The sequence below is a fragment of the Pelophylax lessonae genome (assembly GCF_965119305.1).
Source record: "Pelophylax lessonae genome assembly, chromosome: 4".
In the NCBI taxonomy this organism is placed as follows: Eukaryota; Metazoa; Chordata; class Amphibia; order Anura; family Ranidae; genus Pelophylax; species Pelophylax lessonae.
Window position 1 is genome coordinate 431668842 of NC_138771.1, and position 26489 is coordinate 431695330.

Below are 26489 nucleotides of genomic sequence, written 5' to 3' on the forward strand. Positions count from 1 at the left end.
TGTGTAACTGAATAAAGGAGCTATATAGAGCAGAGAAAGGGGTATTTTTCCAAAGTGAGGATTCTGATGTAAACGCGGTTCTTGAGCTTCAGTTAAGTGAATTTTCCTAGGCTGAAAAAAAGTGACCAGTCTGCTGCAGGCAGGAGAAATCATTTTCTTAATTTTCTCTCCCTCAGTAATCAGACTGCAAGACTCCTTTCACACGGTTGGTGCGCCCAACGGACTCTGTTTTGCTCAGTGGTGATTGATCCGCCGATCCCCGATGAAGCAGGAGGATGACAGGTCAGTCTCCGCTTACTTTGCAGAGATGGACCTGTCAGAGCCCCACTCTCCTGTATGGGAGATCGGATAAAAACAGACCGCCTGTCTGTTTTCATTCGATCTTTACCGAACCCATCCTCCAGACGGATGGAAAATAGGGTTTCCATCCATCAGGATTTCACGGACAGGATCGGATCAGATAGCAGCGGGTGTCAGTGGAGGTGTCTCTGCTGCTCTATAGGGCTGCATGGAGCATCCGATCAGTTCGACCTGAAAAACTTAGTGGCGGACCGGATCGGAAAGCCCGTGTGAAAGGGGCCTGAAACTGTAACTTTGTGTCAAGTGAAGTGAAAGCTGAGGCTAAGCCTTGTCAGACTCAGACATCTGTGAACACACCCGTGACCTGTTCAGGCATCAGGATGTATATTGTGTTATCTATGAGCCAACATCCCAACTTTGACTTTAAATGTTGCCTGAACAAAGATGGAACCATCCATCAGGAGAAAGAAGATAACAGCATTGTCAGGGGGAGTACTGTGATATCTCTGAGAAGTAGTAAATACCTGTAAGTGTCACATTAGGGTTGATTTACTAAAGGCAAAAAAACTGTTCACTTTGCAAGAAAAATTTCCCCTGAGCATAGTGAATGGAGGTAAGGCACTGCTGACTTCCACCATCCAATCATGTTCGAGCAAACATGCTACTTTTTTATATTCTTTGCATGTGATTGGGTATACTTTGCAAAGTGAGCTTGTACCACATTAACTAAGCTCTAGGGAAAATCCCCTTGCAAAGTGAGTAGCCTATTTACCTTCAGTAAAATAAACCACACTTTGTAGCATGCATGCACAGAAAGTGGAAGAAAGCCTAACTATAATTATTTTTAAAAATGTTTCCTCCCCTACCCTCCTATCTATTCCGTCCACCCTGTATAAAAAAGATATGTGCACTTACCTATTTTTATTCAGCTCTGGTCTGGTCACAGGATCTTGCAGCTCCAGCTTTCCAGTGTAAGGGAGCTGCTGCTGCTGCAGGTGAGAGGAGGGAGTGCCGACAATGGCTGGGCCATGGGAGCCTACAGGTGACGTGATAGCTCCCGGAATTCACAGCCGTTGCTAGCAATCCTTTACACTGGGGAGCCGAAGCTGCAGGATCACGTGACCAGAGTGGAATGGATTAAAAATATGTAAATACAAAAATCTTTTTTTGAACAGGGTAGGCAGAATAGGTAGGAGGAGGGGGAGGGAACATTTTTAGGAATAGTTATAGTTAGGCTTTTCTTCCACTTTAACAAAAAAAATATATGTAGGTTCAGACTAAGATAAACCTTGTAAACATGTGAAAAAGAACCTAAAGCTTTACCTGCTGGCTGAAAAAAAGTGTGAAATATTTCAAAGCAATATTTCATATTTCTCTTCTCACACTTAGAATATCCATCATTAGGGTTGCACTGATATAGATACCGGTATCGATACTAAGCAATTGCCCGGGTATTTTTACTCGTGCAAACGCTGCGATACATTAATCCAGTACCTTTTTGTGTGGTGCAGTGTGATTTGAGACCATATAAAATGAATGGGCTCAAATCGCACTGCAAAAAATTGCATGCGATTTGAACAGGAATGCTGTGTGATTTCTATCTGAATCACATGCGGTTTCCCCCACTGCTCCTGGATGAACCCAGGCTTGTCATAGTAACTTCAGCCTGGGTTCACAGAAGAGCAGTGCGGGCAACCCCCTGTGATTCGATAGGGTAACGCACCATATCCCTGTTCAAATCACATGCGATTCTTTGCAATGCGATTTAAGCCCATTCAGATATCAGTAATTGGTATTGGCCAGCACTCGGTACTCGTACTCGCTCTAAAAAAACTGGTATCAGTGCATCCCTATCCATCATTTTATTCAAATAATGGTTTTACTTTTCTCAATATATACTTTTATAAACGCTTTATGCGTTTTTGGATCTTTCTTCTTTCGTATATGACCTTTCTTTAGTAAAAATAGAATGTTATAAAATCATAAATAACTAACAGCATATAAATAGAATAATCAATCACACAACAACTTATTTTAAACATGATAACATTACTTACCCTTGTGGGGACAGTTTATCCAGCCACCCGACTAGCACTGGCCTTGACTTGTCATGCATGGAAGTGAAACTAGCGTAGGGTGAAATGGTCATATCATCTGTTATTTCATCTGTGTACAGGTGAGATGGGAGGCTGAACCTTTTGTTTTCCTCAGGAGAGTCCACAGTGGAGTAACCTTCCTGCTCGTTGTGTACAATCTGTGTGATTCGCTGTGTTTTTCCATCTTCAACCTCACTCTTCTCCTTTGATGCATCACCAGTATTCCTATAATAAATAAACACACTCATTTATAGAAGTGTATATAATTGTGGGAAAAAAAAATGTTTACAATAAAAAGCACTAATCCATGGTAGTGGAAGATGAGTAGGGGAAAAGAATATTAGTAGTAATGAGATTTACAGTACGTTTAGCTATATCCATCCATGTAATTTGTTTACAAAATCTTTATTTTCATCATTATGGCTTTCTAAAATTAATAAAATTCTACTTTGACAACCTAGTTTTAAACCACAAGAAATATTTTACACTATCTCAGCTTATAAAAAAGGATGGAGCTCCTCAGGTTCCTGTCTCTTGGATCTCGGCCCTGTGGACTTGGGCCGACTGGCACCAAGACACCAATATTGCGCTCCCGCCGGCTGCTGGCCCATGGCTCCCTGACTGGACCAAATAGGATTCTAGAGGCCGCAAGCACCCCTCTGGGGCGGCACACCCTGACTCTCGCACCAGTCCTGCCTGAGGACCCGGAACAACCAGGAATTTTCCCCTTTCTCTTTGCCCAGCTGCTGTTTGACTTTTTTCCTACCCCAGCGTCCTAGCGGGGTCTGCCGCCTTCTGTCGCTGCCCTTCCACTGGCGGCCCGCTGCTTACTGAAGGTATCGGCGGTACCCCCCCCCCCCCTTTTTTTGTTTCTCTATGGACTCTGGAGTGTGTTAATTGATGCTTTGATATGTTGGGACTGTGCTGGGTTCTGCTTCTCGTGTCTGAACACGTTTCCCTAGTAGGCCTAGCCCCTTTTTATTACTACCTATGGGTATTAGCCCTCTTTTGGGCACCATGTCTGGCCTGGGTGGCCTCTCACATAATGGGGGGCTGCCGGGGTCAGCCATGTTGTTTTGTGTGGGCACAGGGGGGGGGCTCCTGCCCGTCCCTGGTCCCACAGTCCAGAGTTTATCTCCAGGATGTTGTGTTTTATGTTTTTCATGTTCTTCATTATGTTTTTTAATGTTTCTCTTTTCCTTCCTGCCGTTTTTTTTTTTATGTAGGTCTGGAGATGTTCACGCCTGGCTCCTCGTTTCAGTAGCTTTCTTTCTGGCAATTCTCTTTCCCATATCATGGCGGAGGTTAAGGTAGTGTCTTACAATGTCCAGGGCCTCTGCTCCCCCAATAAACACAGTAGACTGTGGCTCCAGTTGAAGCGTCTTAGGGCGTAGGTGGTCTTCCTGCAGGAGACTCATTTTACAGTTACCTCTACCCCTAGGCTACCGGTGCACCTGTATCCCCAGTGGTACCTGAGCTACTCTCCGACACCTAAATCCCAGGGTACTGCCATTGCGATACACAAGAGCTGCCCTTTTCAGATGTCAGCACATCAATCTGACCCCCAGGGCCGCTTTGTGTTTCTCAAGGGTACTATATCAGGTCAGGTCTACACAGTCACTATGCTTTATGCCCCCAACTCCCAACAGATAACTTTTCTTGACAAGGTACTGGAGCTGCTAGCCGGTTTCCATGAGGGCCGTTTTATACTAGGGGGGGGATTTTAACTTATGTCCTGACCCGTCTTTGGATGCGTCGTCCTGCCGCTCGACACATTCTTATTCCTTCCTGCGTCACTTTCGCAAATCCCTCCAGAGCCACACCTTAGTTGACAGTTGGCGAGAGTTGCATGCTACTGCACGTGATTATAGCTACTATTCTAATGTCCACGACGTGTATACTAGGATTGAAAAGCAAGGCGGATAAATGAAGGTGTGTGAAAAACAGCCGGTCCCTAGTATTAGCAGCATGTCCTTGCTTTTGGGAAGACACTCAGACACTTAGGTTGAGCAGTGTTATTTAATGTTAGGTTCTGCAAGATACACAGTATGCCTTGTTGTTGGCCTTGCAGCTTTCGCATACATTTGCAAATATGTGTTAACTAAACTCCTGTTTTTAACCTATATTGTTAGACAGGTTTATTTGGATTGTTAGCAGACTGGTGGGTAAGTATTTCAAACTAGGGACCGGCTGTTTTTCACACACCTTCATTTATCCCCCTTGCTTTTCAATTGACCATTTACAGGGATGAAGACACTGAGCAGTGCTCTACAGTTCTTACATAAAGTCCCAAATTGCCCATTTCTTGTATCTTACTAGGGATGGAGACGCTTGCTTTACATGCGGGTGTCTCACTCAAAGTCCCCATTTGCCTATAACATCTTTACTAAAGGGATGGGGGTGTGTGTTTCCCAGCTGATCACATTTAGTTTGCACCCTATGGCTATTATACAGCCATTCGTTTTTCATTGCCAGTCATGGATTGGAGCAGATGGGGGAGGATTGGGCGATCTCCAATCCCATCTGTTTCCCATCCATCTATTAGCAGCATGTCCTTCCTTTTGTGAAGACACTCAGGTTGAGCAGTGTTATTTAGTGTTAGGTTCTGCAAGATACACAGGATGCCTTGTTGTTGGCCTTGCAGCTTCCGCATGCATTTGCAAATGTGTGTTAACTAAACTCCTGTTTTTAACCTATATTGTTAGACAGGTTTATTTGGTTTGTTAGCAGACTGGTGGGTAAGTATTTCAAACTAGGGACCAGCTGTTTTTCACACACCTTCATTTATCCCCCTTGCTTTTCAATTGACCATTTACAGGGATGGAGACACTGAGCAGTGCTCGCCAGTTCTCACATAAAGTCCCAAATTGCCCATTTCTTGTATACTAGGATTAACCTACTGTACGTTGACCAGGGTACCCTTGACCTGCTGATGGACTCTACCATTGTACCATTGAGCAAATCTCTATCTCCGATCATGCGCCCGTTACCTTGCGCATCCCGTTACCGTCGGTGACTGCCAAGCCCTGGTTGGAGGCTCAATGAGAATCTCCTGGACGACCCGTGGGTGTCCTCTAGGGTGGCTCATTATTTCGTTGAAAATGCTACAGGGGAGGTTGATGATGGCTTAGTGTGGGAGGGCCATAAAGCGTGGTTAGGGGCTCCTTTATTGCCTGGGGGTCTAAAATTAAGAAGGAGAGACAGGCAGATTTTCAGCATGTCCTTACTGCTTTGCAAAGCGCCGAACTGGCGCATAAACTTAACTCTGGCCCAACGGCACTAGCCCGGCTGACTGAATTGGGTACGCTGTTTACCAAACTCCTAGACCGTAAGATTAACCACAGGTTATGATACATGGCCCATAAGTACTACGAGTTTGGCAATAAATGTGGTCGGATGTTGGCTAGGGCCCTCCAGAAACACCTGATGGCAATGCATGTCGCTAAGCTTCACTCCCCCACGGGTGACCCAGTATACCCTAATTCCAAACTTGCGTTTATGTTCCGCGACTATTATGCGGCACTGTATAATCTGGACCCGGGAGTGGACGCGAGCGAGCTGTCACGAAAATGTAAGGCGATTGATGACTATCTCTCCTCTTCTGGCCTGCCCAACATCCCCCCGACAAACGCGTGGACTTGGAGGCTCCCATCACGCAACGTTCTGGCCTCGGAGGGCCGCCTTCCCAGAGCCCACATTACCGTCCTCCCGAAGGAGGGGAAGGATCATACCCAGCCGCAAAACTATCACCTGATCTCGCTCTTGAACACTGACTTCAAGCTGTTTGCTAAGATTCTGGCGAATTGACTCGAAGGCTTGATCCTTGGATTTGTACACCCGGATCAGACGGGTTTTGTCATGGGTTAGGAGGCCAGGGACAACTCTGTCCGTGCTTACACCTCATTCACTGGGCTCGTACTCGTGACCCCCAGCCCCCGTATTTGCTGCTTTCGACTGACGCTGAGAAAGCTTTCAATCGGGTCGATTGGAACTTTCTCCAGGCCGTTTTGCGGAAGCTGGGCCTGGGTCCCCATATGTAAGGCTGGATCTCTGCGCTTTACGCGTCTCCTCTGACTCAGGTCAAGGTCAATGGATGCCTCTCTGAGACGTTCCCCATCCAGAATGGCACGCAACAGGGCGGTCCCCTCTCGCCCCTCTTATTTGCTCTGGTCTTGGAACCTCTGCTACGAAGGGTGAGGGCGAACGCGGAAATTAAGGGGGTCCAAGTGGGCTCAAAAGAGCATAAGCTCTCCGCATATGCGGATGATATTCTGTTCCATGTGATGGACCCGGTTGTCTCGTTGCCTAACCTGATGACGGAACTCTCGGCGTATGGTAAGGTTTCAAACTTTAAGATTAATTATTCCAAGTCGTAAATCTTACCGATCACTATACCCCAACCCAAGACATTCGCACTGAGGGGGTCTTTTCCCTTCGTGTGGACTGTTTCTTCTATGAGATACCTGGGCATACAACTTACTAGGTCCTTAGACTCCTTGTTCACATGTAACTATGCCCCACTACTTCAGAAGATCAGGGTGGATCTTGACTCCTGGGATAGGTCCTCTTTTACCTGGGTTGGCCGCACTAATGTTCTTAAAATGACGGTCCTCCCTCGTGTGTTGTTTCTCCTGCAGATGATCCCTGTGCCCCTCCCCAGACGCTTCTTTACCGAACTCAAGAGTCTCTTTCTTAAAATTGTATGGGGGAGGGGGGGGGGGTAAGAGACCTCGGATAGCTGTTAAACTGTTACAGAGGTCTAAGAGAAGCGGCAGCCTTGGCCTGCCTGATGTCCTCCAGTACTATCGGGCTATAGCTCTTCAACATTTGCTGGACTGGAGGTTTCAGGCTTCCTCCAAAATGTGAGTTACCTTTGAAAAAACGGTCGCGGGTCGCAACCTGGCATACGCCCCCTGGGTGCCAGCTGAGAACAGGGGCCAGTCGCACTGGGTGTCCCGTTTTCTGTCTGGTGGGGCCCTGGTCCCCTTGGCATCTCTTAGGGACCACTATGGTGGCTTTCCCTTTGATTTCTGGAGAGACCGCCAACTGACGCATTTTGTGGCCTCTGAGCGGCGGATAGCCCAGATCAAAACCAAGCTCACTGACTTCAAAAGCCTGTGGGCGACCCGCGATCCGCAGCCGCATTTGATCTCGGTTTTGTATAAGCTTCCAGAAGCAGTCTCAGTTTATTGTGTTCAACTTGGGGCACTATGCTGCTGCTCACCCTGAGGTGGTGGGCCTGACTTGCCCGTACTATTAGTTTCTTTTTCTTTTATGGTTGTTTTGATACCTGGGGGGTGGAGGTTCCCCTCTCCTGTCTCTACGGAGGGGGAGCTATGGGTCAAATGGGGCCGAATGCCCGGACCTGGGGAGCCCTGTTCCCGCACTGGTCTGAGCCGGGCTTGGTCTCTGCTAATGGGTGAGGCTTTTTCATGTTTAGATGCACTTCAGCTACTATTTTTATAGCATTGTTTTGTTCAGAAGAGTGCCTTATGCCCTCTCTAATCTCCTGGTTTGTCTTTTTCTTGTATCTCACTGTTGATTGTTACTTGTAAATATTTCTAAATAAAGATTATACAAAAAAAAAGGAGATAGGCATTACCATCTAGGGGAAAGCTTGTAAAGCAACACCCCAACTAAAGAAACCATGCGGTATCTACCACGAGCTGTTTATTGGAGGAAAACATATTTGGGGGAATTATCTGCATGTAAGATGATGTAAGAGAACCTGCGTGGTGTAGATCCTATAGCAAAAAAGGGAATTCAAACTAAAAGAGGTCAAAGATGGAGAAAGGAGGAAGGAAAGGGGTGTGTGAAAGGGAAAAAGAGAGACTATGGTCATGGAGAAGAAAGGGGAGGTTGGAGCGCTCCATCATGGCTAGGTAGGGTTAAGGGGGTAGATTAGAAAATATAGTAAGTAAGCAGAGTGGCTTGGGAAAAAAAATTTAAGTATAACTAAAGGCAGTTTTTAGTTTGGGATAAAGTGGAGAGGGATTATAGCGGCTGTTAGTTTTTATTGCTGTCTGTGCACCCCTCCTCCTCTCTATTTGTCCTGTTGTCACTAACATTGAAAGTGAAATTAAAAGAAAATCACAAATTATGGGTTGTCCCCAGAAAAGTAATAGAGGGGAAATCTTCCAATGCGAACACTAGTTCTGGTGACCTGGGAGTCTCCGAATAATTCCCTTAATTTGTAGGAACACGACAAGAAGGGAGATCTCAACAATGGGACACAGATGGCAAAAAAATAAATAAAAAATCTGTCAAGGGTTATAACCCCCTTTACTCCTTTACTTTACTCCCTTTAAAAAAAAACATAATTGAATATAGTTCTACTTTAACAATGGAGTTTATTTTGCTTTGAGAAAATTGTGTTTTTGGACCTAAATCAAAGTCCTGATAAGGATTTAATAATAATTGCACTCTTAGAAATCTTGAAAATTATATTTTGACTGAAAAAGGTTCCCTTGAGTAAAGAATGTACAGAAGCATATGTCCCACTATATTATACTGAAGTTTTATGATTAGGTTTGTGAATCCTCAGTCAAGTAATGGAAGGTGGTGTAGGTTTCTGCAGCAAATAATAGGATGGTAACAAGTGTTGGATGTTTTATGGAGAGTAGGATACATTTTTGTAAGATGAAAGTGTTGTCTTTTTTTTACTTTTTTTTTTATAATAAATACAAAACAAAAAGTTTTAGAATTTGCAAAGCACTTAAAGTGGTTTTGAAATCATTTTTTTTTTTTTTTTACCTTAGTGCATTCGCCGCATTAAGCTAAAAAAATGTCCCAGTAGTTTATCCCCTTCATCTTCCAAAACACTTACCTGAGTTTTTTCTTGATTTAGCGCTGTTGCAGCCTCTTACCAAAGGACAGGAGGACAGGAAAGTGCTGGTGGGGGACCCCAGAAGAGGCGGTGAGAGACCACTCTGAGCAATACCATTGCACAGAGCAGGTAAGTAAAACATCTTTTTTTTGTTTGCCTTTTTAACCACTTTAATCATTCCAACAACCCTGGCTAATGCATAGCAAAATATCAATCCTATATTAGTCTTAACAACTATAATACGTGCATTTTAACCAGAACTGCTGCTTGAAATCAAGCTTTACCCTCAAGGTACCCAAAAGCACACATCCCTGCTAAATATCACCTCTTTTAGCCAAAGCAATTGTTTTTATCAGTGCTTACCTGGCTTAAAAATTGTGACAAGGTAGAATGTGTAATGTGACTAAAGGATAGGTAAACTTTTGCAACTGATAACTGTACAGGAAAAAGCTAACCATATATCTCTGCCATGTATAGACACAAGTTTTGTCTAATAGTAAATCAAGACTTGTTTCCAAGTAAATGTCAGGTGGAGGACAATGCCACCTCCAGAGGACACAGAGAATAAGGATTTCCAAGAAATACTTGCAAGTAATAGTCCTAGTTAAAACCTAATGTGATTGTAAAGTCTTGTTTTTTTAATTAAACATACCAAACTTTTGCAGTGGTTTGCAAAGAGCACCCCAGATCCTCCTCTTCTCAGGTCCCTCCTTGGCTGTTCTGGCCCCTCCCTCCTGTTGGGTGCCCCCACAGCTAGCAGCTTGGGGGCACCCGAGCCGAGTCACAGCTTTGTGTGTCCATTCAGACAACCTGCAACCCGGCCCCGTCCCCTTTTTGTTCTCATTGGCTGACTGACTTTGATTGACAGCAGCAGGAGCCAATGGTGCCGCGCTGCTGTCTCAGCCAATGAGGAGGTGAGTTCTGGAAGGCTGAGGCATTCCTACAACATTGCTGGAGCTAGAGGGACCTCAGACAAGTATTAGGGGGGCTTAGGGTGGCTCCTGCACACAGGAGGCTTTTTATCTTAATGGATAGAATGCATTAAGATAAAAAAAACCTTCTGACTTTACAACTCCTTTAATGAATTCTTACATTAAAGCTGAAATTGTAAATAAAATACCACCAAATTCCCTCTTCCACCCACCCCATGACAAAACTTCGAAAACACAGAGCTCAGGTCATACAGATCTGTAATTTTTTTAGGCTGCTCTAATTTTATGCAGCAACTTCCCCTCCTGCTAGGCAATTGGTTGCTTAGTAGTGCACATGTGCTGGCTTCGCTCTAGACTATAATAAGTGTTTGTATATATACAGGTAGTCCAGTATACTCTGTGGCAGAACTCTATGCTCTGTACCAAAAGTATTGGGCAATCCTTATGTTAGAAGAAGAGGAAGAAGCTGAATTGAGCATGGGCAGGATACAGAGCTGAGTATCCCATCAAGCCTAAGGTCTTTGTCTATGTAGGGTTAGATCCTGAAGATATGAGAGTGAAAAAAATGGTATTTTATTTATTAACCACTTAAGGACCACCCACGCAGTTTTACTGCAGCAGGCAGCCCCTCCTGTGCGAACCAACGTAGTAATACGTCGGTCGTGCGCCTGGTGCTAGGGGGCGAGGGCACGCAATTGCCACGGCCACCTGCGATCGTTCCCCGATGAGAGAGAAGGACGGGCAGCTGTTGTAAACACAGCTGACCGTTCTTCTCTCTGGAATGATCACAGAGCGCCTGTGATCCTTCTATATAGTAACACAGGTCTCTATAGTCATTTCAAAAGCCCATCCCCCATACAGTTAGAAACACTCCCCTAGGCTTACATTTAACCCCTTGATCACCCACTGTGTTAACCCCTTCCCTGCCAGTGTCCTTATTACAGTAACAGTGCATATTTTTAGCACTGATTACTGTAGTAATGTCACTGGTCCTCCCAGAAGTGTCAAAAATGTCAGTTAGGGGTCCGATCTGTCTGCCGTAATGTTGCAGTCCCGCTAAAAATCGCAGATCGCCGCCATTACTAGTAAAAAAAAAAAAAACAATAAAAATGACATAACTCTTTCCTCTAGTTTGTAGACGCAATAAATTTTGTGCAAACCAATAAAAATATGCTGCGATTTTTTTTTTTTTACCAAGAATATGTAGCAGAATACAAATTGGCCTAAAAGGATTTTTTTGGGGGGAATGTTACATAGCAGAATAATATTTTTTTTGTTTATAGCGTAAAAAATAAAAATCATAATCAAATGATCAAATACCACCAAAAGAAAGCTCTATTTGTGGAAAAAAAAGGACATCAATTTTATTTGGGTACAGTGTCGCAATTCTCCATTAAAGTAACGAGGTGCCGAATCTCAAAAAATTGCCTGGTCATTAAGGGGGCAAATCCTTCCGGTGCAGAACTGTGTAATGTAGTTTTTGTGATCTGAAATATTTCAGATAATGCTCTATTGTTCTCTTCTATTTAGGCAGAGATAAGCAGGCACCTCAGCATGTTCCACTATCTATAAATCCAGACATTTCACTACAATTCGTTAGTTTGCAAAGGTTCATAGAGACATGTAATCTGGTAAATAAATCTCACCAGGGATGACTTCTTTCTTCCCCAGGTGTAAACATTGGCATGGTGGAACACGTTCGTATTTTGCCATTCTTGACATCCTGTGTAATTCAAAAATATTTCTTAAAACATATTTCGTTTTCAGGTCATAGCCCTAATAAAATATCAACATTCAGTTACTGAAGTATAGAGGTCCATGCATGAAAAGATAGACAGGAACATAATAAAAATGAAATGTTTGCAGTGTTGGCTGCCAGTGTTGATGTCCGACTGCTACAGTGAGGCTGAATTACTAAAACTGGGGAGTGCAAATTCTGGTGCAGCTCTGCATATAATCTAATCAGCTTCGCTTCCAGTTTTTTTTTTTTTCAAAGCTTAATTCAATAAGCTGATTGACTACAATGCACAACTGCACCAGATTTTGCATTCTCCAGTTTTCGTAAATCAATAAATTTATAGGGTACATAAAATCTCACTGGAGCACCAGGTCACGGGAACTTGAAGGTCTTAAGGGGAAACAACATTGCAATCACATATTTTGAGTTATTGTTGTACTATTTTAATGTGTCATTACAATTTGAAATGCTTCCTGTACCATAGTTTGATTACTGTATTACATATATAGTTTTATAGCATCCCTTTCTAATGGCTGTCTGTATTTTACTTCAGGCACTTTAGTAGCACACAGACACAGGATGACAGTGGCCTGGTTTTGGCTGTTTTGGGCTAGAAGGCTCCATGTACACGGGACGTTGTTAAAAGTCCCTTTGAATGCTGGAATTTTTAGGACGTTTGAAACGTCCGTTCGGTCGCGTTTGTACCCGTGTTTAGCGGGCGTTTAGCGGCGTTTGCGTTTAGAAGCGGTCCTAGAGGTCAAAAAAATTATTCCCCTTTAAAATGGAAGAACGCGAACGCTAAACGCGGGTCATCGCGTTCGGACGCGTTCAGACGCGTTCGGACACGTTTGTGAGTTTGAAACGCCGGGAAACACACGTTCGAACGCAAATAATTGCGTTCTAAAAACAGTCCCTGAACGCAACTGCCTGCAAATGACTGCAAACGACCTGGTGTACATGGACAGATAAGATAAAATGTAGATGGGTTCAGGGGCTTCTGAAAAAAACGCCCAACTGCTCCTAAACGGCCATTTCCAGCGTCCCGTGTACATGGAGCCTAAGAGTCTGATGTCTATAGGTCAGGCAGATATCAACAGGTGTTCTATCACAATACGGCTACCCATCAGAAAATGTAACGGAAATGACGTTGCGAACAAAATTGCTTACTGTGCATGCGCTATGTCTTCCAACATGGCCGCTATGCGTTTCAAAAGGTTCCCTAATCTGACAGAATACAAAGGCGTCAGCGGACATCTTCTTACACCCAAGCAAGTCTTAAATTTTACACTTATTTTAGCAGTTAACTTACATTATATATATATATATTATATATTTATCTGTGACTGAGTAAAATAGTCTATTTACCTATAAAATTAGTTTGGCGCTGAGCAGTGCGTGGTGTACCAAGATGGCTCTCGCCCTCACTCAAAACCTGTGCATGAACAGTGTGCTCCCCCTGTAGTGGCATCCTAGTTGGCCTACAATGGGAATTTTATCGGCCAGGCTTTGGAGGTGGCACTCATGGCCTACTGGTATGGCATTTAAACTAACTTTTTTTTAAATCAAAATAATGATGTTTTTTTCTGAAAACAGATCCTGTTTCTGTATACTGTGACACGTCAGGAAGAGTTTAATAAGAATTTATTTAGTTTAATTCTGTGATTACTTCAACGACCTTAAGGTATACTATTTCTGCAGGACAGAAGCAGAACTTGTGTATGTAAAGCACAAATATGGCTGCCGCCATGTACATATACGATTTAAAGTTATACATAGAAACATAGTTTTTATAACATTAAAGATTATATAAGATTGTGTACATCAAGTTGATCCCTTTTACATAAATATTTAAAAAATTCAAAATTACTATACATTCCCTTTAAAGTAAACCAACATATCAGTAGAATAAACTTTATAAATTGAATACATTACCAATGGCTACAGGTGCCAGCAGATACTTTTACATATTTGGAGTGCCCCAGTTCACTGGAAATATATTTTTGTAATTTTCTTCTTGGAGACAACATCGAGCCTTGGCTTGCTCTCTGCCACTTTTTAAAGAAACACTATTTAGTAGTCTGGTGGGCTATGGACTAAACTTTTGCTGGAAAAGCCAAGATTTGCGTAAGTTGAGTTTCGAGGTTCCCAAGGCGCCATGGCACACATGAAATTGCTTTAAAGTCATGTAGGCAGTATATGAGGTTTGTTACGCTGACAGAATAACTTGAAGCACAGATGTTGCATATAGCATCTGTGTGACAAGTCTGTTTTTGATGAGTTAAGGTATTAGGTATAATTTGAGATAAGAGTTTTATAAGGCAGGTTCTTTTCTTCTGTCAAGATTTTTATCTGCTTTGTATCATTCACTGTGTCCTATCATGCTGTCTTAAAGGAGAAGTAAAGCCAAAGCTCATTTTTCTGTACTCCTGTGGATCACAGGAGTTCAGTTTGTTCTGCACTCCTGTGATGCATTTTCAGCAAACAGTGGGCTGAAACCTGCAGTCGGCTGACGTCACAGAACGCCCACATGCCTGGACCAGCGCCTGACTCAGCCTCTCAGCGAGCCACTGTGAGCCTGAGCCGGCTTTCCTGCCCCCTCCACAGCCCAGCACTTCAGTGAGAGCTGGAGGGGCAGAACAGAGAGTTGCTGACAGTCAGCAGCTCTCTGCTCCGGGAGCCCTGAGAACCGAGCGATCAGTGGTGTTCGATTGCTCCGTTCTCAGTGTTGGAGGCACTGGGGGACAGATGCAGCATCGGACAGGTGCTGCATCCACCTAGCTAAGTATGATTCTTAAAAAAAAACATACATCTCTTTTAAGTCTTAACAAGTATGGCCATCACATCTTTTTTGATTCTTGTGTTTTATATTCTTGAATTAAAATACATACACAGCATAAAAATCTTGTGAGTGCACAAGTACGGTACTTATTTTCCTTTGTTCAAAGTGGTAGTGGAGATATTCTTGAATTTTACTTTTTTATGTGGCTAATCCCATCAATCTGCAACAGAAATTCAAGCATGTACCCTCAGGTGTGCATACAAAACTTTTGAGCTCTTCTCAAGCACATCAGAATCCCCAAAAATTCAAAAATGCCCTAATATACAAATATATGACTTAACAGCTGGAAAAATGTATTATAATAAAAGCCAGTAAAGGTATGCTTGTTGATAGTACATGCTTAAATGTGAAAGTCGTTTGAAAGAGTTAAATGTGGAGTTGTATGAATAAGTTCTGGTTTAAATTCTATATACCAATATTGTGATACTTAGGGTTATGGAATATATACAGTAATGTACAGCATAGCATTCAAAGTGGATCACTATGTAGCATGTACAGCATGAGATAGTTTGGGGGATTGTAACTTACTGTACAAACAGAATGAGCATATTTTAGCTACTATCATAGTAGACTTGGAGCTCTCTGTCTGCAACACACAACACATCTAATTGTGAAAAGATGTGGGTTGGGCCACCTCTAACTCATGTCTTGGGCTTCTCCTTTAATATTAATATAGTTTTGGAAGGCTGGGTAAAACACATCAGCTTGTATACTCCATTAAAAGGTTTTCTTTTGCAACATGCATGTTTTGGGGATCAGCTCTCCTACTTCATCAGGGCTAAAAAAACAAACAATAGAGAAAATAAAAAAAATCCTAAAACATATTAAGAGCTATATAAATGTATAAGGTAAAAAAACCTTGATGTATTGTTATTAGAGCCAAAAAGACACACACCATTGCTCAATTAAAGCAGAGTTCCAGCCATTTTCATGTTTATTAAAAGTCAGCAGCTACAAAAAGTGTAGTTGCTGACTTTTAATAAACACATACTCACCTGTCACACAGTGCAGTGATGTGGCCGGGGGGAGCCCCGGTTCTCTCCGTCTTCTCCCCGCGGCACCAGCATCTCTGGTGTGGGCACCCGGCTGTGACAGCTTGCTGCTTCAGAGCTGGGTGCGCACTGCACATGCGCGAGTTGCGCTGTGCGTGCTGAATGAACAGGCAATTTTCTGGGACCTCTGACGCGTGGGAGGGGCAGAGGGAAACTTCCGCCCGAGCCACCTAGGTGGCCCGAGCAGAAGTGGGAGTGGGTACCTGTCAAATCTAGGTACTCGCTCCCCCCCCCCAAAAAAAAATGTGGCATGTCAGCGGGTCAGGACCACTTAAAGCGGAAGTGGAACTCCGCTTTAAGAAGTATACAAGACTAAAAAAAATCAAAATCAAATGTTTGTTAACCAGTTCCTGCCCAACCTATAGCAAAATGGCAGCCAGGCAGGGCTTACGTCGATCCGGGTGGAAGTCATATGTCATACTTGTGGTGCGATCTGTCACTGACTGTGTCCATTGGACACAGCCGCTGACTGATCAGTGTACCGGCCTGCTGCTGGTACCATGTGACCACTGTGACCAATCACAGCAAATCAAATGACAATTGTAAACAATGGATGGCTTCTTTTCATGCCATCCATTGTGTACAATTGTGTTGCTAGCTGTGATTGGTCACAGTGATCACATGGTACAGACAGGGCCAATCACAGCCCATTTGTACCATGTGGTTAGCTGTGGCTAATTACAGCTAATCATAACAAAACAAACTAAATGAATCAATTTCATTTAGTAAAATGCTTGCTTATAGCAGTGAAATTAAAGTGATTGTAAAGGCAGAGGTTTTTTTCTTATCATAATTCATTCTATGCTTTAGGGATAAAAAAAAACCTTCTGTGTGCAGCAGCCCCCCTCAGCCTCCCAATACTTACCTGAGCCCATCTTAATCCAGCAATGTTGCAGGAGTTTCTCAGCTCCCCTGAGGCTGTGAAAGCAATGCGGCTTGATTGGCTCCCGCTGCTGTCAATCAGTCAGTCAGCCAATCAGGAGAGAGAGGGGTCAGGGCCGGGACATGTCTCCGTGTCTGAATGGACACTCGGGTGCCCCCATACCAAGCTGCTTGCTCTGGGGCACTCAACAGGAGCGAGAAGCCAGGAGCACAGAAGAGGGACCCAAGAAGAGGAGAATCCAGGCCACTCTGTGCAAACCCAACTACACAGAGCAGGTAAGGAAAAAAAAAAAAACGAGACTTTACAATTACTTTATTTGCTATGAGCATGTGTAAATGTGTAAAAAAAAAAAATACTGATCACTCCCCAAAGTAGTACAATGTTACTATGGTAACATATTATTGCTCTGGCTACAGTGTGTTAAAAAAAATCGTAAAAAAAATGATTACATTTACTTTTTTTGTACTTTCACCAGTCAGTTTCCTCGATCACCCCCACATCCATTATATGATGACGTTGCACTGCACTGGTGACAGTATGTAAAACAAAAAAAAAATTTTATTTACCAAAAAACGATGACAAGAACTTACAAATACCTTGGACTGTCTACTTTCCAAAAAGGGGTAATTTGGTGGATATTTGTACAGTCCTGGCATTTTTTAGACCTCAAGAAATGGCTAATCAATATTCAGATATTCAGTATACCACAGTTTGTGGACTCTATAACGTCCTACAGGCTAAATAATAAACACTGATTTCGGTTATTTTCACCAAAGAGATGTAGCAGAATACATTTTGGACTAAATTCATGAAGAAGGGATATTTATTTGCAAAATTTTATAACAGAAACAAAGAAAAACGTGGGTTTTTTTTTTTTTCCCACAATCTTCAGTCTTTTTTCGTTTATTTAGCAAAAAATAAAAAACCCAGTGGTGATTGAATATCACCAAAAGAAATGTCTAGTTGTATGAACAAAATGATAAAAACTTTGCTTAAGTACAGAGTTGCATGAACGTGCAATTGTCATTTAAAGTGCAACATTGCTGAAAGCTGGAAGTTGGCCTGGGCAGGAAGAAGGTGAAAATGTATTGAAGTGGTTAAGGCAACAAAACAATGCAAAAACAAGGAAAAAAAAACACACATACATAAAAACAAATGGTGTTCCTGTTAAGGCAACAAGACAACACAAAAAATAAACACACCTACACACACACACAATTGAGAAGTATATAATCCAGTTCATACAATCCATAAACAATGTAGTATTCTTGCAAATAGTCTTTAAAAGGACTATACAAGCTGGTATGGCTCTCCCATTCTTTCAAAACTTTAGTAAACTCCTCTGGGGGTCCAGCCTGAGCAACCTCTGGGACTGCAATTTATTATGTTATAACGCATCTCTATCTATCTATCTATCTATCTATCTATCTATCTATCTATCTATCTATCTATCTATCTATCTATCTATCTATCTATCTATCTATCTATCTATCTATCTATCTATCTATCTATCTATCTATCTATCTATCTATCTATCTATCTATCTATCTATCTATCTATCTATCTATCTATCTATCTATCTATCCAATAATGATAATACAATTACTGTATTAAGAATAAACCAAAATTCTTACCTTTGGTTCCTGAGTCTGAGGGATTCGGTTGAAGACAGTTTCACAGTAAGGGTTTAATGCTTCAGCGTTTACTAAAGTAAAACATATACAATTAAATACCGAAAAAATAATAACAGCTTGTTCCAATTTACTATAACATTCTGGGGTTGATTTACTGAAGGCAAATAGGCTATTTACTTTGGAAGTACATTTTTACTTTGGAAGAGATATTTCCCTTAGCTGAGTGAATATGTTATATATCCACGTTGTCAAGAATACCCAATCACATGCAGGGGGAAATTAAATAAATAAAAAAACAACAAAAAACAACAGTATGATGCTTGCAAAAGATTGGATGATGAAAGTCAGCAGGGCTTTACTGTGCGTCATTCACTAAACGAAGTGAAAATTCCCTTGCACAGTGATCATACTATTTGCCTTTAGCAAATGAACCCCTTTGCCACATACGACCTTTCCACTACAACAAACTACAAACAAAACAAAGCCACACCACACACCCAAAGTGCTTTAAAAATACAGTATATCCAAATAGTAAGTAAAAAGATGTATTTAAACAATATAACAAAATCATGTTTCATTGGATTGCCTATATCATAAACATCTTCCCTTCCTTATTTCTTTCCTACCTAATTATAACTAAAGGCAAAACTTTTTTTTAGTTTTGGATAGAGTGGAGATGAATTAGAACGCCTGTCAGGTTTTTATTGCTGTCTGTATCCCTGTTAAGGAGATTTCCCCTTTGTATTTGTCCTGTTTATGAATATCATTGAAAGTGAAAGTAAAAGAAAATCCCAAATTTTAGGCTTTTAAAGTAATAGAAAGGAAATCTTCCAATGGGGAAACTAGATCTGGTGACCTGGGGGTCCCCAAGGGATTCCTTTCATTTGCAGGGATTACCTCTTACTTCCTGTTTGACTATGGGAAAGGAAGTGAAGTGAAATCTCTGCAATGGGACACAGATGGCAAAAGAAAATCTGCCATAACCCTTAATTACTCCATCCAAAATGAAATAAAAGTTTTGCCCATAGTTCTACTTTAACCCACTATACTCGATCTCTTTCCACCTCTATATTTTAATAACTAATTTGTGCAATGGAAAATTTAATTTAATGAATCTTTGTCTGGATCGTAAGTAACAAGATGAAGTAGCATCTTTTTTGCATATACTAAAAGCATACCTTACTTAATGAAAAGCTAACAGTCCAACACTGACTATGCCTAAGGGAAGTTTTGTAAGTAATGCTATGAAGATCCATTCAAAAAGCAAAAAGTGTAACTTTCATTATGCCTTTGGATCTGTAAAATCGATGACTTGATAGGGTATAGGTACATGATTTTACCTTCATTTGTAGATGCTCACAATGGAAAAGTCCCTATTGAGGATTCAACTTCAAAAGTTAATTAAAGTGTATCTAATCCAAAGAACAAACATTTAAACCAGGTTTCCGTGGAATCCCAAGGTTCCTTCTGAGGTTGCTAAGGGTTCCTTAAACAATGGGCAATTTCTGCCTCTCAGATAAGTTCCCAATGACACCATTGTTCCTTTTAGCTATCTGTAAGGGGGTAATTCTTCCCAATGATGACAAGAATAAGGAGCATTCTTCACACTGACTGTCACACTAATGCGTGTCATGAGTTGTAGATTTTTAATTTTGAGCAGGGGTTCCCTGAGACCAGAAATTTATTTCAAGGGTTCCTCTGTGTTAAAAAGGTGGAGAAAGGCTGATTTAATATATTGAAGATTATCAGTCCTTAGATGTGTTGGTTGCAATTGTTTCCTTTTTTGGGGTATTTTTTCTAATATGTTCTGCTGGTAATCATGCTAATATCCATGTCTGTTGTAGGGTAGTTACTCTCACTCTGTCTATTGCATTTGTGGAGGGGACTGTGGTTGTCAATAAGCTTCTAAAGCTGGATACACACTATACAATTTTCTTTATATTTTTTTCTTTAGACTTACCAAAACCATATAATATGAGGTCAGACCTAAACACTTTCAATTTGTATGTAATCAGGCAGGCCCTTACATTACATAGTTGAAGGTAAATCTAATGTGTTGCAGGAAACCAAGGATCTGTGCGTGCTTCCTGCACCGCATTTAAATCGCACTCACCCTGCAATCTGCAGCGGGTATCAGTGGAAACTTAATGACACCCCAAATGCCGGTTGCAAATGCAACACTTGAAAAAAGAAATTCATGCAGTGGCTTCATCTAAAGCTAAGTAAACTCCAATATAATAAATATCTGCTTTGGGGTTTATATATAATTTAGCCCCCGTTCACATTTGACCGATTTGTCATGCGATTATGACAGGCCGCATCCTATTGCAGTGTACAAATTGGTTTCATGCTGACTTTGCGGTGCTGCATTGATTTGAAAAAGTAGTACATGCACTACTTCTGTCGATTTTGGGTGCAACTTCAATAGACATCTGTGCATTAGGCCACACAGACTTCTTCAAAGTTGCTCGTGAAGTCGCACTGAGATGGGCTTTGAAACCGTGCGATCTCAGGTGAAATCGCACGTCTTCAAAGCCACACTCAATGTAAACAGGTGCTTATTCTTATGACATTAACCATATATACAGCATATTGTGTAGCTCATCCTTTACACTGGATATCTGTGGCATCAGATGAACATCATTGGTTCCAATGACAAGCATTAGGAGGTAGAAGCACGTTTCCACTGTGCCCTGCTGTCTTCAGTTGTTAAAAAAAAGTAACAAAGAATTCTTACCTAAACTAGAGATGGGTCTTTCCGGAACCACTGGCAATTCTGCTTCTGAAGAACCTGGGCAACTTCAAAAAATATTAATACAGTTTAGTACAATGATTAATATTACTATAGACTTAAAATGTGTTGCTGAACTTTATTGGCATAACATTTGTATCCTTTCTCAGCATGTAACATTAAAGTAATATTAATCCCTCAGTTTTTTTAAAGCAGAATTCTGGAATATAACTAATCCTAAAACTGCTCTCGCCACCCTTTTAACATCTATACTAACTATCCTGTAGAACAGGGGGTCCCAACTGCTGGTCCACAGAGCCCTCTGATGTGGCCCGATACTTTCTGCTCTGAGATGGTGGGTCGGCAAGCCCAGATAGCAGGTTGCCAACCCACATCCCAGAGCATCAGTGTTGTGGATGGAGCCCGGCGGTAGAGAAAGCAAGCGGCTGTGGAGGGAGCAGAGCTGCAAAGGCCAATGTTTCCTCTATAGCAATCTATATAGGAGTGGTACCAAATGCCCTCCGCCTGGGACAGCAACATTTTCTACAGCCGGCGATTCCTGCAGATGCAGTAAGTGAAGGAAGGTCAGTTTATTAAAAATCACAGTTTGGGTATTACAGCAACCACCGCAACTAGAGATTGGGCATATATGAGCAAACATTTTGCAATGGTTATTAGACTGCATTCACATTGATCTTCAGGTGCAGCACAGTGCCCCTGGGGCTTTCCTGCAGGTTCGCTGCACTGAGCCATAGACTTCGATTATATTCTGTGGGTTTGGTGCACTTTCAGAGAGTGTACCATACCCACAAGATGTAATAGAAATCTATGGGGTTGATTTACTAAAGGTAAATATGCTGTGCTTAGTAAATGAGGTAAAGCTTCACTTTGTAAATATACCCAATCATGTGCAAAGAAAATAAAAAACATAATTTTTCCATGCACGTGATTGGATGATGAAAGTCAGCAGAGCTTCTGCTCATTTAGCTTTGGAGCAACTGCTCTTGCAGAGTGCAACTGCTCTTTGTAAAGTTCACAGTCTATTTGCCTTTAGTAAATCAACCCTTATGGCTTAATGCAGCTAAGCTGCAGGAAAGCTACAGGTGCTCTATGCTGCTCCCATGGTGCGGATAAACCACAGGGCATCAGTGTAAAAGCAGGGGCTCAGGACAATAGGGGTCATTTACATTTGCAGTTTGGGGTATGGTAAAAGCCCACAGTTCATTGTGGCCCTCAACCATTTACCAAAATACTTAAGTGGCCCTCTTGCTCTTTAAATGTTGAGCACTCCTGCTGTAGAAGAAAGATGCACATGCTTACCTATACTCAGGCCATGTGATTAGCTCTCTATGTCATACAGCAGCTGCTTCAGGGAAGAGGAGGGAGCGCTGACAACGGATGGCCCATAGTAAGCCTATGGGTGATGTCACCGCTCAGGCACTCCAGCCGTTGTTGGAGCGCTCTCTGCAGCTGGCACTGGCTGACACAAGGGACATTATGATAGTACAATTAAATACAAAAACAAAACAGTAAAGTTAGCCCAATTTTTTGTAGAATGTGAAAGATGATGTTAAGCCGAGTAAATAGATACCTAACACGTCATGCTTTAAGATTGTTCGTGGAATGATGACAAACTATGGTACTTAAAAATCTCCATAGGCGACGTTTAAAATTGTTTTCCAGTTTAGGGTTACAGAGGAGGTCTTGAGCTATAATCATTGCTCTCACTCTAACGATCTGGGGGATATCTCACATGTGTGGTTTGAACACTATTAAATTTTGCGGGCACGACTTACGTATGCGTTTGCTTCTACACGCAAGCATGGAAGGATGGGGCGCTTGAAATTTTTTTTTTCTTATTTATTTATTTTACTTTTTATTTTTTATGTAAACATCCCTTGTGACAGTAATAGGCAGTGACAGGTACTCTTTATGGCAAGATCTGCGGTCTATAAGACCCCAAACCCCTCTTCTGCACTTGAAAGCATTCAAAACGCCAAAATCTGCATTTTTTAATACTTTAACATTTTAAAAACTGGTACCTTTAAGACTCCAGTAAACAGGAAGCGATGCAGTGACATAGCTTCCGGGTTACTACATCCAAGACCCCAACAAAGCCGACTCCAGCCGGCTGGACACTCGTGTATCCCAGTGGGATTGGAGAGCCCGGGCGAGTGGAGAAAGGCGGCGGGGGGGGGGGGAGGGTGTCGTCTCCTCCCACTGCCTAATATATGCTGTATTAAAACTATATGGTCAGGTATGACAAAAGGAGGAACTGTGAGTTGAAATCACTTCTTTTGTGCATGTTGTAACATATGGGCTATACAATTGTATTTATTATTGTATACAAAGTAGTTGTTAAGCCACTACTATAAAATAATCTAATCCTCTCTGTAATATAACACTAAGTGCTCCTGTGCCTGTTTTATAGAAAAAAATTTGCCGATCTGTACCTATATCAGATCGGCTCCTAGCGAATAGCTGATTCCTCGGCTCTTTTCTCTGCCTGGCTGACAGCTCCAGTGGGCTACGCCGAACACTACAGCTGACGTCAGACAGGGAGGAGGGCAAGAAAGGAGAGAGAATGCCAAGCGGTCACGTGATTGCTGGGAGCCACTCTGATATAGGTACAGGTTGCATATTTGTTTTATAAGACAGGCACAGGAGCACTTAGTGTGATATTACAGAGGGGATTAGATTATTTTATATTAAATATGAGAGCAGCAGGAGTGGAGGGGCAGGTGCTGACACAGCAGACAGGCAGGGAGGGGAGGGGGGAGGAGGACACAGGAGACAGAGAGCAGGGCTGCAGATGAAGGAGGCACATACACTGACCACGGTGTCAGGGCTCAGCAGCCATGATATACCGTGGTCAGTGTACTGAGGGGAGGGTAGAAACTGGCAGGATCAGCCAGGTTTTTTAGGTGATAGAAGGGGCCAAATTGCCCAGCACAAGCACTGTGCTGTATAACATGCTTTAAGGGAACAGAATCTATTTTTTTTTTTGGGTAACAAACACTTTAATCCTTTACAATAAAAATGTAGGTTTACAAAATAGAGTTTACATTGTGAAAACAATATTTGGTGCCAGGATAATCCTAAATATCTATGTTCAGAATTCATATAAAAACAAATGGTAACCACCCCCAACCTGTAATTGACCTATAACAAACTGAATTGTCCTGTCTAACAGTTACCGTTAAAAACAGGGGTTTAGTTTACACACATTTGCAAATATATGGGTAAGCTGCAGGGCCACTTCACGGCACCCCAGTGTACTGCAGTCCTAACTCTAAATTGTGAGAGCCTCCAAAGTTGGACATAAATAGAGAAAAAGCAGACTGATGAGTTCATCTCTCTGTCACTCTACTCTCTCCTCCTTTCAGCATGTCCCATTTTGGCACTGCAGCATAACTGAATGGCTCCTTGTGCTGCTTCCCAGCAAAAATAAATTGATTCATGTATTACTGAATACAGAGCTGCATAATTTTGCGTGTGGAGCTTTAGGAGCTTTAGGATGGGTTCACACTTGTGGTTTCCCCGCATCCAATTCGCATGACAGCAGAGTGTGACTACGTTGGAAAAGGGTCCTGTGTGTCTTTGGCTCTATTTCAGGACCTGAATTGGTGAACAGGGAAGCACCGCACCCCCTGCTGTGACCAGCGGCCACATCAGTGTGAACCCAGCCTTAAGTTAAAGCTGCACGATTCTGGATAAAATGAGAATCACATTTTTTTGTCTTAAAATAAAGATCACGATTCTCGGCGTAATATCATCTTCCACATTATACAAAAAAATTGGGCTAACTTTAATGTTCATTTATTTTTTTTAAATTCATTGAAGTGAATTGCGTTTCAAAGACCGCTGTGCAAATACAGTGTGGCATAAAATATTGCAACGACCGCTGTTTTATTCTCTAGTGTCTCTGCAAACAAAATATATATAAAGTTTTTGGGTTCTATGTAATTTCTTTTAGCAACAAAGACTGAATTTAACTTGGCTTAGTCTTTAAGTGGTTAAACTGCCTTCATTTAGGGATGAAATTCATCCCTTTTGATCTAAGGCTCCATTCACACCTGAGCGTATCCTTTTCAGGAGTTTGTTTGGGCGTTTTTCAGGCATTTTTTGGGGCGTTTTATAGGCGGTTTTTGCAGGTGTTTGGAAGCAAGCATTGACATCTAAGGCTCCATTCACACCTGAGCGTATCAATTTCACGCATTTTTTTGGGCTTTTTTCAGGTAGTTTTTTGGGGCTTTTTACAGGCGTTTTTTCGGGCTTATTTCAGGCGTTTTTTGCAGGTGTTTGGAGGAACGCATTCGACATCTAACAAAAAAACTTGTAATCTGCCAAAAAAGAAGCTCATGTACTTTTTTGAGCTTCAGGGGTTTTGCTTCAAGAGACAAAACGCTCAAATGTGAACAGGGGCCATTGAAATGAATGGGATTTTGCTTGTTGGGCATTTTGAGACTTCAGAGATGAGCGTTTTACGAACTGAAAAACGCTCAGGTATGGACAGGGCCTAAGTGTCCATTCACATTGATCCGACTTGTCAGGCGACTTGTCAGCCTGACAAGTCGCGGCCCTCACGCTCCCACTGTGTAGTAAATGAGCCGTTCTAATAGGAGCGACACAAGTCGCTCCGACTTAGAAAAAGGGTCCTGTACTACTTCGGGGCGACCTGGAGGCGACTTGCATAGACATTCATGTTATGAAGTCCGTGCAAGTCGCGCCGAAGTCGCGCTGCACGCGACTTCACAGGTCACCCCCTAAGTCGGAGCGACCTAATGTGAACGGGGGCTAAAAGAACCAAATGATACAATGTTTCTATTTATCTCTCAGTGCTAGGCAATGTTGTGATAAACTTTGCCGGCTATTTATTTATTTTTTGTTTCGACGGCTGTGAGCACAGAACTGCTCTGCACAGTTACATGAATCGTGGAAATGTCGGATTAAGATTGTGAGGGGGGTTGAATGCCGAATTAAAACAAAAGGCAGGTAGCTACTGCTGAATTGCCTTTCTAGCAAATTCACAGTATTCTAAGAATCCTTTATCACATATTACATTTTTATTTTTAAAACATAAAACATAAATTGTCATCTATAAACAGAAACTAAATGGACCTTTTCAACTTTGTGGGAACTAACAGATGCAGAATAATGCATAGAAACATAATTAATAAAAAACAATAAGTTGATGGTTGTAAAGAAAATCAAAACTGTATTTTTAAGATCAGGGTCAGGAAAACATTTTTTTTAAACAATTATTATTTTAAGTAAAATAAGGTATGTCTTGCCTTTTCAGTTTAGCTAGTCTCACCTTTATTTTAGTGGATACAACTTTATGAAAGTTGATGTGTACCCCTAGTATAGTAGACCATGTAGTTTCAAATTATCCATGATGTGGCCACAACCAGAACCCAGAATACAAATGTTCTCCAAACAGACCATCATGTTTTTT

General features: G+C 42.0%; 1 protein-coding gene across 3 annotated transcripts in view; it reads right to left on the reverse strand.

The window, feature by feature from the left end:
* The window catches only part of ARAP3 (ArfGAP with RhoGAP domain, ankyrin repeat and PH domain 3), a 345521-nt gene that overhangs the window by 126724 nt on the left and 192308 nt on the right, over window positions 1-26489 (reverse strand). For all 3 annotated transcript variants that reach the window (XM_082254616.1, XM_082254617.1, XM_082254615.1), the window contains exons 3-6: window positions 21038-21099; window positions 18301-18371; window positions 11801-11877; window positions 2358-2621 (exon numbers count right to left, since the gene is read on the reverse strand). In XM_082254616.1, coding sequence (XP_082110742.1) covers window positions 2358-2621; window positions 11801-11877; window positions 18301-18371; window positions 21038-21099 — 474 coding nt within the window. The remainder of the gene's footprint in view (window positions 1-2357; window positions 2622-11800; window positions 11878-18300; window positions 18372-21037; window positions 21100-26489) is intronic.